The 15,257-nt window shown below is 36.8% G+C and overlaps 1 protein-coding gene across 44 annotated transcripts in view; it reads right to left on the bottom strand.

Annotated features, from left to right (window-relative positions):
• SLMAP (sarcolemma associated protein) overlaps positions 1 to 15,257 on the bottom strand; it is a 269,063-nt gene that overhangs the window by 98,884 nt on the left and 154,922 nt on the right. For 28 of the 44 annotated variants that reach the window (XM_081819490.1, XM_081819483.1, XM_081819638.1 and 25 more), the window contains 5 exons: positions 14,274 to 14,348; positions 11,285 to 11,605; positions 10,685 to 10,802; positions 6,417 to 6,588; positions 2,400 to 2,534 (listed from right to left, as the gene is read on the bottom strand). In XM_081819490.1, coding sequence (XP_081675616.1) covers positions 2,400 to 2,534; positions 6,417 to 6,588; positions 10,685 to 10,802; positions 11,285 to 11,605; positions 14,274 to 14,348 — 821 coding nt within the window. Of the gene's footprint in view, positions 1 to 353; positions 444 to 2,399; positions 2,535 to 6,416; positions 6,589 to 10,684; positions 10,803 to 11,284; positions 11,606 to 14,273; positions 14,349 to 15,257 lie in introns of all 44 variants that reach the window. The other 16 variants (XM_081819522.1, XM_081819511.1, XM_081819558.1 and 13 more) reach the window with 1 other exon arrangement.

Below are 15,257 nucleotides of genomic sequence, written 5' to 3'. Positions count from 1 at the left end.
TCTCATTCAAATCTGATTAAACATGTAATTGGGAGGGGGGTACTAATATTGCAGCAATTCTTAGTTTACTCCAGTTTGCTAGAGACAAAGACTCAGTTAAAGGCAGCACATTAACAACTGATTAGGTTGGAATTAATTCATGGTTAGCAGCACTACAAAGGAAACAAGACAAAATGTTATGTGATTAGTTGATTGTTCAATTCATTCGTATGACACAATACATGGCATACTAAATGAAGGGTTTGCTTCAGGTAACGAAATACCTGTGTGGTTTTGCCATGCACTATATTACAAATATGGCACAAACAGGTGACGGGGACAAACAGACGAGGACTCAACAGTAGTGCTTGTACCTTTCTCTACCACAATGGACCGAAACACCAAAACAGGAAAGCCAGGAATAGGCCGATGAATACGGCTGGGACGGGTTGTAATATGGAAGGCTAAAGAAGGGAAGGGATATTAAAATCATTTTATGCTATAAAAAAAAATCAGATAAGATGATTTGGACCCCAGGGGGGTGGGAAGGAGGGTAAGAAGACTGAGGTAACAGAAGTAATAGCACTCAGGTTTTGCACTGATTCAAACATTTTAAAGACATCTAATACAATCCAGAATGATGGGACTGTGGTATGTAACTACCAGTTTAAAAGGGACGGCTGGAGGCAGTGGACAATGTGGGTGCCCCTAATCCCCTAATGAAATGTAGCACTTTTAAGACATTGCAACAGCAACACTTCACCACTGATGCTCTGCTTGACCTTACATTACTTTTGTTCCATAGCTGGAATCCATTACTTGATAATGTAGTCCCTTGGAAATGGCTAAAGTTTATTTTATCCCTCCACTGAAACCTTTTTTTAAACCAAAACTCTCTTGCCTGAGATGGTACTGCTTTCAAGCTTAAAAATAAAATGCCTTGTGATACCTGCTTCCTAAACCAAGCAAGAGATCTGACACAATGTGTGATAAACATTTGATATATAAAGACAGGCAGCTGAGTCTCAGGGCTTTTAGTTATGTTACCAGAATATAATTAATTTTTTAAAATTGGAAGGAGTTACTACAATGAGTTTTATTACAGAGAAAAATTTAGTACCTTAAGTCTAATACCATAGAAAAAGGAAATTCACCTTTAAGGTCAATTATTGGTACAACTATAAATAATAATAGCCAGGTTACTTTTGAAAGGCTCTAATAGTACAGATTATGCTAGATGTCTTCATAGGTTAATTTAGTAGAAGGTGGACTGAAATTCCATACTCAGACAGATATGATTAACACAAAAGAGAGAAGTAACCAAACCATTACGATCTGATTTCAGAAGAGTTCTGTAATCTACATTTTCAAAATAAATACAATCAATTTTGCTTATAGCATAAAGCCTCCATACCCAATTTATCAACTTCTGAAGGGCTTCCACCTAAGCAACAAGCCTTCCTTTTCTAAAAAACTAAGACTTTCTTTAGTGAAGGACAGTTGGACACAACTCATGAGCATTCTGTGTGCAACTGTGTAACTGGATGGCCATGCAACATCACTCTTTTGTACTTGTGCGGCAAAGTCAAGCAGAGTGCTTTCCTCTGTAGGAAGAGATTGGCTTATGCCACTGCAGTGTCCAAGCCATGACAGGGATTTGAAATAAGTCAGAGCACAACCAACTACACTGAACAGCCATCAGTTAGGGCCCACAAAGGCAATGATCACCAAAACGTAGAACACAACACTTATTTAGTATAACATCTTTTTAAAGACCATCTGCCTTTCTAATAAATGAAAAACAAATAGTAAACTCAATTTATATGAAAATGTTCCAATTTCACTCACACACACACACACACACACACACACAGCCCTACAGAAACTCAACAAATATTCCCAAATATTTATAGGAGGTCAAAAAGACACTAAGCTTTTTAGGAATATGCCTTAGTGAGAACATTATTAGTATAAAATGAAAACCATAATTAAGTTTCCATTTTTGATACAGCCAAATGTTCAGGAGTCAACGTGTACTACTCTTTCTTAGGTGGGTCCCTAGTGGTTTAGTGTTTCATTTCTGAGCAGGAGAAATGAAGTGCCAGACGATGGCTTAGTGACAGAACTTCAGATTCATCTGGGAAAATCTGACAGTTCTTAGGTAAATTATTTTCTTGCAAACAAGGCTCTTCCTCCAGGCAGTGCTCAGGCTCTTCTAGGGATACAAGTTAAAGGGGCAAATTCTTACTCAGAAATTTCACAGCACAATGATTCCATCATGGAATTTCGTAACGAAAAGCTCAGTTCATGTACTACAGGCCTTAATTTCTCAAATCAGCAATAAAGTCCTCTGAAAAAATCCATTTCAGGGCTCTCACCTGCCTCTCAGTCAAAGCTAAGCCAAGTTTGCAAAGACTTACATTATTTCCTTTCTCTCGGAGCAGCTTCAGGTTGTCTTTACATTGTTTGAGCTCATCTGTGATTGATTGTTTTTCCTGCTCAGTCATTTCAAACTTCAACTTCAGTTCTGAGAGTACAGTCTGTGTCTTTTCATACTAAAGGCAAAGAAAAAAGAGTGTGCAGACTCAACTTAAAATGGGTATGAAGTGATGGTTCTAGTCAGGCTTAATACCAGACCTTATTTAGCCACCTGCAACACCAAAGTCAAGCGTTTTTGTAAGAATCATTTGTACTAATAATAGGAAGTCTTTAATGTTAACTTTATTCTATGTAAGAACTTTCTGGTCCTGGAGTTTAAAAAAAAAAAATAAGAGAAATCACCATTGTGTCATCTGTTTCTAATATAAAGGGTCACTCTTTCCATTGAGTGAGTTAGAGGAGAAAAGTAAAATAATTTTCAAACTGAGAAAAGAAAAGCAAGTACAGAAAATCTTCTTTGTAAGCTAATTAAATGGCAAGGTTATGAAGTCTGAGTTTATATCCTGGTAACCAATGTCCGCCAAGCTATTTTAGTCCTAAAGTAAGAAGTACTAACTAACTCCCATCAGGCTTTTCTTCACCCAGGCATCACTGGGTAGTAAAGTGTTCCAGATAAATGAATTTCTAGGCAAATGATGTAAAGAAATGTATCTAAGGGACTAACCACTATGATTGGGACATTTCTATTTTTCGACCTAAAACTTATAAGCATCAGTAAATAATTTTTACGAATTTGTTCCTGACAAATATTTTTCTAGAGTGAAACATGAAACTTCCTGCTCTGAAAAACTGTTCACTGAATATAATCTGACGTTCAGACAGACAAGCTCTCCTTTGAATACAGGTGAGGTCAATGCAAGACATAGTATGGCTTGCCTCTAAGTGCTGAGGAGGCAGGAATTCTGACTGGTTCTATTTCTAGATATTGCATCTTACATGCAAGCTGGGCTCTCAGTCAAAGAGCAAAAACTGTTCTGCCGTTGGTTATGCCTCTGTCTCAGCCTCCAGTGCCCCACTCTGCCACCTCTGAAGGTTTTAGAAGGAAGAAAGACAAGGACTGAATATAATATAAATATACCATGGGACCAGCATACCACAAAGGTTTTTCCTCTTTCAGTCTATCTCCAAGAAATTTCTCAGTAGAGGACACCTTTACGTGGTGCTTCTGAATAATGCAAATACTCTGGAAAGATCAATTAGGAGCTCATCATTATGTACTCCAAAGAGAAGTACTAAGGAGGATGCAAATGTATAAAAACATTAATCAGAAGAGGTGGGAGCAGGGGGATTAGCATCAGCAGAAAGACCACCAGTAAGTGGGAAGAAAGATACGGGTACTGAGAGGGAGGTAAAATGTGAAAGGAATTCCCTGTTACCTAACAGTGTTCCCAGAACAAGTCTGGGTAGTATGTCAGACAATGAACTATGGAATAAGATTCATGGACTTTACGACAGCTTTTTTTCTGGGGTCTGTGGACTTCCTTCCAGAAGGCAGAAGGTTGCCAGCAGGCTGCCAAAACAAATTCAGTGTGCCTAGACTAGTCTCTTAGAACATAATCAATTCTCAGTGATCTGATTCTTAACAGTGACTAATAAAGGGTAAGTGAAAACTGCTTTGCTGACCTAAATTCTCCCTTACTTTCCTTTTCCACTATTCTTACATCCAGCCTGCCCTTTACACCAAAGCACTTAATCATTTCTCTGTTCCAGTGGCTGTGAAGCAGAGTGACAGGAAGACAGCTCAGTCAGGAAGAGCCTGCTGTTTACCTTCAGCCTGTGAGCAGGGTGGGAGGGGCTCTGGCCCCACAGCAAGGTGGTGAAGCCAGACAGCTTTCCTGAGTCAGTCTTTGCACCATGGACTGTGTACCAATGTTTTATGAATTCTTAAATTATAGATATACCTACTAAAGTATAAAGATGCTTTTCTTAAGTCAGATATAAAGGTGATATACCATTATTTTTCTCTTAATACTTGAGGATTAAAATTTACTTTCTCATGTACTTTTTTTTGGTTAAATGTTCAAATACAAGTTGCCATACATATAAAATTTAATTGTTGGAACAAAAGGTCACCTTCTGCAGCCTTAGTTTCACACCTGGCTTGGATAGCAATTTTGCTCCATCTTGCTTTCTAACTCGAAGGTGAGAAAGGAGCTCAGTTCTGATTAAGAGGAAAATACCACACAATATTACCAACACCTTTGGTTCTTCTTCATAAAAATAATCATATCTGGCTTGCTTAGCTTGTAATATTTTAGCCTGTTACAGTGCTGAAGATACATGATACTGTGCACATTAAGCATGATTCTATGAGAGAAAGGAGAACAAAGGGGAAATGTTGAAAGAGAATATATGTGCATTAATAAAAGGTAGTAATTCATTTGCAGTGGATTACACAGATATAAGAATCTCATTAAAGAACATTTTAGTTACAGACTAGTATCCAATAGTTAACATCAGGACAAACAGAAAGAGAAGCAATCTTACATTACAAAGGAGTGTGATGACTACACATCATTTCACAATGGAAAACACTGAACAAGAAAGTAGAAAAGAAACATATTGACAAGTTCACACATATTTTTAAATGTGCTGCATTTAATGCAATCCAAAGCTATCAACAATTTAGACGCTGTGACAACATGCCACTGCCCATTTGTGGAAGCAGTTAAAGCGTTTCTCACTGATTGCTCAGTGACCAAAAACAGGCAAACAAATAATGCAACAAAACGGCCAATGCATTCAGAGTAACATACAACAGAATCATCTTCCAACCACAGCATTCTTCCCAGATTTTGAAAGAAATATGGCATACGGACTGGAAGGGCACAAAGTGCTTACAGTATTAAATACTAGGATATTTACTTTGGCACAAAATTTGTGGTCCAACTAAATAAAATGAGATTGCTCCCAGAACGCATATCCTTAGCAAGAAGATAGAAACGAACATATTACAAAATCAATATGGCCACACATAAATAAAAAATGTTACAGGTTTTTTTTTTTTTTCTTTCGTTAAGAACAAACATGAAGACAGAAGAACAATAATCATGTCCACGTTCAGGATACTACAAGGAAAGGGAAGTGCAAAGAAAAACTGCATTGACTGAACAGATTTTCTAAAAATAATTTTGGGGAAATTTGTTATTAAAGACAAAAAGTTGTCTTCAACTTCCTTCTATGTATAATGAATCCTTCATTTAAGAGAGTCTACAACTGGGATGGGCCCCGACCAGAAGGTCAAGATGCACCAGCCTTCTCTGTCCCCTGAGCTGGCCAGGACTCAATGCAGGGAGTAGGATAAGGCAGCAGGACTGAACGCAGCTCTCCTTGCCCCGTTGTCAACTTCAAGGTTTTGCTCAGAAAGAAGCTGGGTGGGTCTCTACTCCAAAATCAGCCCTCACCATTTTTAACATGGTTTTTTTTAAAAGCCACCCAAGTCAAGGTTTTAAGCAAAATGACATGAAAAGTGAGCATGCATATTTGTGAAGAAGGGGAGAAGAAGGGGAAAATGGGGTGGGAGTGCAGGAGAAGAAAGTAAAAGGTCACAGAACTTGTGTTTGGCTGGCTGGCTATGAGGTAAATTTTACATTTCAGGCCAGTGTTACTGAGGGCTTTGGACAGCATTATGGTGTGGCCCCAGTTTGCTTTTTGAAAGTATTCTAAGTTAAATATGATACTGTCTTTGAAAGATAAACAATGAATTGAGTAATCTGGTATACAAAGGGCTTCTCATATAGGTCAACTAACTGGTAGAGAAAAAATTTTAATGTAATTTTGTATATTTATATTTTTGAGACCAAATCCTACTGATGAATTCTCTATATATGGACCATGATACATAGCTAGAAATCATCAAGCAGAGATGCTCCAAGTATCAACTTTGTGACAGGTAATGTGACTTCTGCTTCCCTTTATTTCTAACTAGCATGAATATCTGATTTGCTTTTGGCTTTAAGTCCAACCATAATTGGGCTCATAATGTCTTTTCGCTTTACCTCTTTCTGTACATCCTTTGCTTGGTTTTCAGCCTTACTGAGAAGAGTTTTTAAATCAGCTGAATCCCGAAGATGCTGTTCTTTCAAGGATCCCACTTGATTCTCAAGCTGTTTTCTAGTCATCTGAAGGATGCTGAGATCACTGGTAAGCTCTAAACTTTGCTTCTGAGAACTGCAACATAAATATTGACAGTTATTCAATTCATGTAGAAACTAGACACAGCAGGAAGTCTAATTTCTTATACATTTCACTAGGAGCGATGGAGTAAATTACAGAGGAGGGAAAAATACATAAAAGAGAATAAGATATGTTCAATAAATTAAAGCATTAAAATACTAAAAAATTGCATGTTTAAAGCTGTGTTCTATTTTCAGATTGAAATATGCACAGAGACTGAAATCTTAAAAGTGGAAGTAGATGACTAACTGTATATTTTGTTATATCACATTAGATTAATTGTTTCATAAAAAGATTCAGAGTGGGGCTTCCCCAGGAAATCAGCACATATTTCAACTATTTTCTTATTTAGTTTAAGTATTTGACAAATAGGATGGGGGACAAAAACTTAAAGCTTAGGAGCCACTGTCTATTCAAGTAAAGATAAACCTACTCAAATGAAAAGACACACCAAATTGGGGGAAAAGCATGAAACAAAGAACCAGGAGGCGGGGTTCTAGACCCCAGTGCTGCCGCTATTCAGTTGTAGGACATTGAGCAAGTCACTTAACTGGTTCAGTTTCCTTCTCTGAGGAAGCATTTCCTGAGCTTGGAGATCTGTGCCAGGCACCATGTTACACAGAAACAACACAAGGAGAGTCTCAGTGCCCTCCATTGTCAAGTAAGAAGATTGAATTCAGTAATTTCTGAGGCTGATCTTTGGCTTAAATTCTATAATTACTTTCATAACTTGATGTAAAAAAATCCAATTTACACACTAGGAAAATAGCTTAATAGGCAGGAATAGAATTCTTTGTTCAATTCCTTCTACATCACAAACAACAAAAAACAAAAGACCTACATAGTGTAGCTGTATGAAAGAATGTGGATCCCATCTACAACAGAAATAGCTAAAGGAGAATAAAGTTTTCAAGATGACAGTTTTATGCTTCTCAGAATGGAACATAAGACTGAGACTCAATATTGTTAGCGAAGGAACTATGGAGTATAAATCCCATTCTGATTGTATGCCAGGCAAATTCTTAAGGGGTGTGATGTCAGTCCAATATACAAAATGGCATAGGAGACTCTGTAAAGAAAGACTAACTTCTAAATACTACTTAAATGCTGAGGAGGCTTGCCAAATAAAGTTAGAGTGCCACTAAACCAGAAAAGTTTAGGAAACAGAATTTGTCTTAAATAGTTTATGTGAGTTTAGGCAGACAACTTTGACTAAGGATATAATATATTCCACCCTTCTGGGACCTAATATTTTTAAACTGTATGCTTCTAACTCATAAGCAGTTTGCTGCTTTTCAACACTTCAACAAATCTGAAGTAATTCAAAATGTAGCATTTAACAACCTGCCAGATTCTAATTAATTACATCTCAAAAAAGAAGGATCAAGTTTAAATCTTTAAAATATCAATAATCCCAAGGCAGGAATAATGTAAGATAATCAATACTAGTAATCAAAGATCACTATTTCTTGCTTAATAGAATATCAAACTAAATGGATCCCCTAAGATTCCAAATATGAAGAATTTGAATGTCTGCATCATCTTACACTCATTTTAAACCAAACAATTTGCCCAAATGTGCTGTCAACACAATCAGTTGGTACACACATATACACTCACATGTGTATACAGTTGTGTTTGGGCCTTTATTCTGTCCTATTCAGGTTCTGGAATTCTTGTTACAAAATTTTACATGTTACAAACATGTTTACTCTTTGTTACTAATTATCTCTAAACATTTAAAAAATACTACACATTAATGTATGAAAAGACTGGAAAAACAGGACACCAATAAATGTTGTTACTACATGGTATTATAAGAAGGCATCTCAGAGAAAAAATCAGCACATCTTGTTCCTTCAACTAGTTGATTTTTTTTTTTTTTTAGATTTTATTTATTTATTTGACAGAGAGAGAGAGAGAGACAGAGAGAGAGCACAAGCAGGGGGAGTGGCAGAGGGAGAGGGAGAGAAGCAGACTCCCTGTGGAGCAGGGAGCCCGATGTGGGACTCGATCCCGGAATCCCGGGATCATGACCTGAGCTGAAGGCAGACGCTTAACGACTGAGCCACCCAGGCACCCTCAACTAGTTGATTTTTAAAAATGTATAATCTATTACCATTTTATTGTTTTAAGCAGATAACGAGGCTTACTATTTTCTGATGGGTCTAGTCCTTTGTTTCCTCCTAAAGCTTGTTTTTATGGGAACTGACCTTGACCTTCACTGAGTTTCTGCTAACCCTGATGCTCTTTAGGAGTATAAACACAGGCTAACAAGAGAGTAAAGACTCCCATTTCTGGTGTACTGTGGGGAGGGAAATGGATTAATTAAGAGTGGCTTCACTCTGGAAAACAGTATGGAGATTCCTCAAGATGTTAAGAATAGAGCTACCCTACGACCCAGCAATTACACTACTAGGTATTTACCCCAAAGATACAGATGTAGTGAAAAGAAGGGGCACATGCACCCCAATGTTCATAGCAGCGATGTCCACAATAGCCAAACTGTGGAAGGAGCCGAGATGCCCTTCAACAGATGAATGGATAAAGAAAATGTGGTACATATATACAATGGAATATTATTCAGCCATCAAAAGGATGAATACCCACCATTTGCATTGACATGGATGGAACTGGAGGGGATTATGCTAAGTGAAGGCAGTCAAGCAGAGAAAGACAATTATGATATGGTTTCACTCATATGTGGAACATAAGCAATAGCACGGAGGACCATAGGGGAAGGGAGGGAAATTCAAAGGAGGAGAAATCAGAGAGGGAGATGAACCATGAGAGACTAGGGACCCCGGGAAACAATCTGAGGGTTTCAGAGAGGAGGAGGGTGGGGGGAGGGGGTAACAGGGTGATGGGTATTGAGGAGGGCACGTGTTGTGATGAGCACCAGGTGTTATACTTAACTAATGAATCATTGAACACTACATCAAAAACTAATTATGTACTATACAGTGGCTAACTGAACATAATTAAAAAAAGAAAAAAAAGGGAAAAATAATTCTCAAATAAGAAAATAAAAGAAAAATAACCAATAAAGTTTCTGAGGAAAAAAAAAAGAAAGAAACCAAGCTCTGGGTGCCGAGTGTGCTCCTGGTTACTGGAATGTTGTTACTTTTAGGCCTTCTCAGCTGACAAAGTAAGGAAATATATGTGCATACTAAGCTCTGTATATACACATATCTATAAACATTTCTATATGTATCCGAGGAGAATATTTTTATTTTTACTTTCTTGGATGTGAAAGAGCCACAGACAACACTTTGGGATTATGGGTGATACTGGCTTTTTATCCTTTTCAAAATATTTCATATTTTCCAAAATAAAAGTGGATTGTTTTGTAATGGGAAAAAAAAAAGAGTGGCTTCAATAATAAACATGTACTACTTTCATATTCTGAATTAGAACATAGTGTTCAAATAAAAACATGGAATGGATCAAATTTTTAAGGAAAAAATCAATTTTAAACTATACAACAAATGTTGGTGGGAAAACAGGACTCGGCTAAATTTGCTGGCATAAATTTATTGCATTCATTGGTTTGCTTGTAAGGTACTGGATATTAGAAAGACATAACTGGTTTGGGAGAGTTTTTGATTTTATATATTATTACTCTTTATATAACTCTGTGAAATTCAAAAGCTGAATTTGTATCTTTCAATGGTATAAATTCTTTATTATAGTCATTTCCTGATTACCCTAATAGATGGAATCACTGACACGAAAGAAAAACAACTTATATTTGAAATTTTTATCATTTAGTTTATAGGACAAATTCAATCACTAAGTATAGATCTTTGCTGTTTGTTTAGGGCTTTGGTGGGGGTGCTGTAGTCCACGAATGTGTATTCCTTGAGTATACCAAAAGGAAAGGACATGTAGGATGATGGGGGAATTCCAAAAAAAAAAAAGAAAAAAAAACCCCGCTGAAGTATTGTTAGTGTGCTTAACCTGTCAAATAGCCAAAAAGTCTGGCTGAACATTTTGCTTCAAAAAGGTATTTAAGTATCAAATTTAAATTTAATTTAGATGAAAATTTAAGATAAAGAAATATTTTGAAGCTAAAAGAGTTCTTGCATACTTGTGCAATTCTTTTTCTTGCCGCTGCAGTTCTGATGATAACAAAACATTTTCCTTTTTTAGAGAATGGCATTCGGTTTCCAATACATTCCATTCCTTTCTCAACTTCTCTAGTTCACCTAAAATAGTCCCAAAACATATTCATTAATATAGGAACATAACTTCCATAATAATTCAAAGGATAAGGGAAATATTTCAAAGAAAAACATACTTGCCCCCCCTTAAAAACATGTAGATTTTACATGACTATTCTTTGGTTTCTGTTTATTTGGCCTCTATACCTCAGGTAAGTTCCATCACCTTGAACTTTAGCAATATTTTCTTCCCACTTCACTTTTATAAAACAATTCAGAAGTATTAAAATAAAATATAAAATTGTAAAAATTTTCAATTTATTGTAGAACTTGTGGACCTGAAGAATGTTTATAGCCCCAATATAAAAACATTGCTTTAAAAAAAACCAAAAAAACCAAAAAAAAACATTGCTTTATACAACCAAACTGTTACCAAAGAGAAAAACAGCCCAAATCATTATTCTGTGCAAGCTATAAAGTTATCATTGTCAAGAATTAAGAGCTTTATGTAAAATATGCACACTCACTTTGTAGCCTTGTTGCTTCCTCTCTCTGCTGATCCTCACACTGCTGACATCGAAGCTGAAAACTATTTTGCAGACTCGTGATTTCTTTCTCATATTCAGACGCTGCTTTCCGCCACCGCTCAAGCTCAGCTCGCACCTTCTTAAGCTCTTCTTGTAACGAGGCAATGTCAGTGTCCCGCTCAGAAGCAGCCTTTTCTGCTGCTTGATGAAGGAGCAAAATTTCATCTCGGGCACTAAGCAGTTCATCTCGAGTGCTTGTGATTTCACTGTCCTTCTCCTCCCGGAGATTCTCAATATTGATGTGTAACCTCTGTAGTTGGGCTACAAAAGTATATTGATCCATCATTCTTTGTCCAAAGCAATTACAAATAAATGAACTGCCCAAATGGGATTATAGTTACTGCCTAGACCAGGCTGGAGGAGCTGTTTGTTGTTTTTGATTAAATAGTACAAGCAATCCATGTTTAATGCAGAAAATGTCAAAACACAGAAACACAAAGAGTAAAAAACCAAAGTGATCTTTTTACTTCTCCCTCACAGAGAAAGTTGCTTCTAGCATTTGGAATTTATTCTTCTAGATTTTTTATATGCATTTTATACACATATAAAAGCAAAAACAGGGAGGGATTGTAATATATATAATGTTCTCTATCCTGCTGGTGATGAATATCTTTTAATAACAAAAAAATTACACTGTTACTTCTTTGACTAATCCTTTATTTTAGACATTTTAGGCTCTTCAGTTTTTAATTACTATCAAAAGTACTGCTTATAATGCAATCCTGATTTTTTTCTTAGAGTGAATTCCTAGACACAGAATTGCTTGGTCAGATGGTATGCATTAGTAAAATCTTTGATGTTCTTGATTCAATTTGCAGTTTAAATGTCAGTTCCTTAAAGAAGCTTTCTCTGCTGTCTTATCTAAAAATAGCCCTCTCGTTTTCTAGCCCATTACTCTGCCTTTATTGGACACCACATTTTATATTTGCCTATGGTTTATCTTTTCCACTGACTGTACATCTCATGCATACTCTATCCTCAATACTAGCAAACAACCAAGAATTACTGGTTGAATTAATGAATTGACAACATTAATGAATAACGCCTAATCAAGGAGGTGTATTTTTAACAGATCTGGTCCTGTGCCCTCAAGGATTGAGCTGGAAACAATTTGTATAAAATACTTGGTTCAGAACTAGAAAAATAGTCTTGGTTACTATAACACAAGAAAACTATAGGTAGGAAAAGTTCCTTAGGTAGAAAAGAATAATTAAAATAATTAAGAGAATTTAAGGCTGAGAAAGGGGAAGGCTGCTCCATAAATAAGCGTTAAAAAAAATATGAGGCCTCTGCAGTTTGCAGGAAGCACTGAGAGGTTAACAAGTTCAGAATCTGAAGACACAATGGCCGGAGATTAACAGGACCATACACTTATGGATAACGTCATAAAACACACATGCTGGCACTAGGGGGCACTCAGTGATGCCTAGATAAGACCGCTTTAAGATAAAAGGCAGCCCTATGTTACAGAACCTTTAGGGAAAATTGCCCATACGCACTACAGAATGCAAATATAGATTGAAATCAGATTTACATAAGCTAATGGATAAAGGCATTAAATTATAAGAGTTTAAAGAATTTTCTCTTCAAAAAGACATAATATACCCCAGAAATTCTAACTTGACCATAATAAAATTTAAATTTTTAAATAACTCAAACGTCCGTAGGGGAGCCTGGGTGGCTCAGTTGGTTAAGCGTCTGACTCTTGATTTTGGCTCAGGTCATGATCCCAGGGTCATGAGATCAAGCCCTGTGTTGGTCTCCATGCTGGGCATGGAGCCTGCTTAATGTTCTCTCTCTCCCTCCCACTCCCGGGCTCGCTCTCACTCCCTCCCTCCCTCCCTCTTGCTCTCTTAAAAATAAATATATAAATAACTCATATGTCCCATTCAAAAATAAGAAAGAAAACACCAAAGACTGCTTTTTCTCTGGGATATTTTAGGGCAAATATCATAGGCCTCATACAATGATTCCCCATTTTTTCTGAACTGAGTTTGTCTATTTAATTTCTTCTCACCCTACATCTCAAACTAAAATTTAAAAATAACATTAGTTCCTTCTTTGACAATGAAGACAAATTAATTTTGCTTTAGGAATTTTACAATAGCATGGGAAAGAAAGATCTCCCCTAGGGCTCTCATAATTCGAGCCTAACAGTACCAGAACTATGATTTGAAGTAAACCCTTGGCAGGCAAGGATCTTTCTGGTCTTTTCTGCAATGAACCTGTGATAGCTCACACAAAGAGACAGCAAAATGGTGGGTATGAAGAGCAGCCTCTACCAATGAAGGCACTGCAGGGATTATTATTCTATTCCATGTGATATATAATTTTTGTTGCAATGCAAGTATGTTTTTTGTTTGTTTTTTTAAAGCTTTATTTATTTACTTTGAAAGAGAGAGAGCACGAGTGGGAGGGGCAGAAGGAGGGAGAAAGAATCTCAAGCAGACTCCGCATCAAGTGCAGAGCCCAACATTGGGCTTGAACTCATAACCCTGCGATCAGGACCTGAGCTGAAACAAAGAGTCGACGTTTAGCCGACTGTGCCACCCAGGTGCCCCTCAATGCAGTATGTTATGAGCATTAGAAATAATGTCACCAAGTTAAAAGTGCTGATGCACAGAGTAGCTCAAATTGATATCCTGTCCAAAGGCCCCCTCTGTAGCAACTCACTATATAACCCAGAGTCTTACCAAACCCATGTCTTCACCCATGCTCTTCCCACTCCAAGTGTCCACTATTAGAGTACTAGGGAATTGTGTTTAAAACAAAACAAAACAAAAAGCCCACCAAGAGCCTAGTTATAGTCTCAGATTCTAGGGACAAACCAAAGACATGAAAAATGGGAACTCTCTATACTCTTACTTTCCATTCCTTTTGAATCACTACAAACAATAATAATCCCAAATAGCCCTGGGGTGTTCCATACCTTGAAGAACCTGTATTTGTTTACTGGATTCCTCAACTTGATTTCGATAGGCTTTTCTTTCTTCTTCCAAAAGAGCTAAAAATAAAAATAAAATACAGTATATCTAATTTTGTGAGTTAATGGAAGTGTTCAGAATTGAGCGGGTGGAAATTTCTAAGAAATTCTCACCTAAAGCTTATTGAAGGAAACAAAAGCTAAGCAGTAAATATTATCAGTATTAGCAGTTAAAAGTTTAAAGATTTTAGGAGCACAAAACAGTAGTAAGTAATCAATCTATTCAATCAAGTAGCAGAGTTTTCTAGACCTTATATCACCAAGATTATATGTGTTATTCTTTACATGAGGAGCCTTCTTGATAGTTGTTAATCAGCATTTTGAGCTTAAATTTTAAAAACAGACTTAAAACCCTCATGTTTACAGCCAAGTGAGTACTAACTAACAGGAAGTTCCCAGTTCCTCCTGGGGATGTGAATCTTCCTCCTGATCAGGAAGGTTGTCCATCTTAGAGAACAGGAGGACTCCATAGGCTATTTACTTTCTCCTTGTTCTAAGACTTTGTACGGTACCAAGTGATTGCAACTAGGTAGTTACTGTGAATGATATGGAAATGTAAGCTCTAGGGAATAAATATCACCAACTCCACTAGCCTATGACACTATGGATAAGTAAACTACTAGAAAAGAAAGTGGTTGGGAAACTTCACGATTCTATACCTTTACCTTGCCTGGTTGTTTCCATTTACCGAAGAATACACTATAAAATCACAGGGCATATAAATTTCCCTCATCTTACACTGAAGAACAACATTAGGTGTAACTAAAACTTAGAAATTGAAATACATTGTTTTTTCCTTTTGTTGCACTTAATATGTAATTAACTGTTAAGATCTTTCACTGGTACAGGTCCTTCTTGATCTTCACTCACATCAACAAGGTGAAGGAAGTAGAGCTACTGTAACTCTCCCCACTATATTGTCTGAAACAT

The sequence above is a fragment of the Leptonychotes weddellii genome, chromosome 1 (genome assembly GCF_054177405.1).
Source record: "Leptonychotes weddellii isolate Sample4059 chromosome 1, ASM5417740v2, whole genome shotgun sequence".
NCBI classification, from domain to species: Eukaryota; Metazoa; Chordata; class Mammalia; order Carnivora; family Phocidae; genus Leptonychotes; species Leptonychotes weddellii.
The sequence above is the reverse complement of the archived record's forward strand: the minus strand, read 5'-3'. Positions and strand labels throughout refer to the sequence as shown.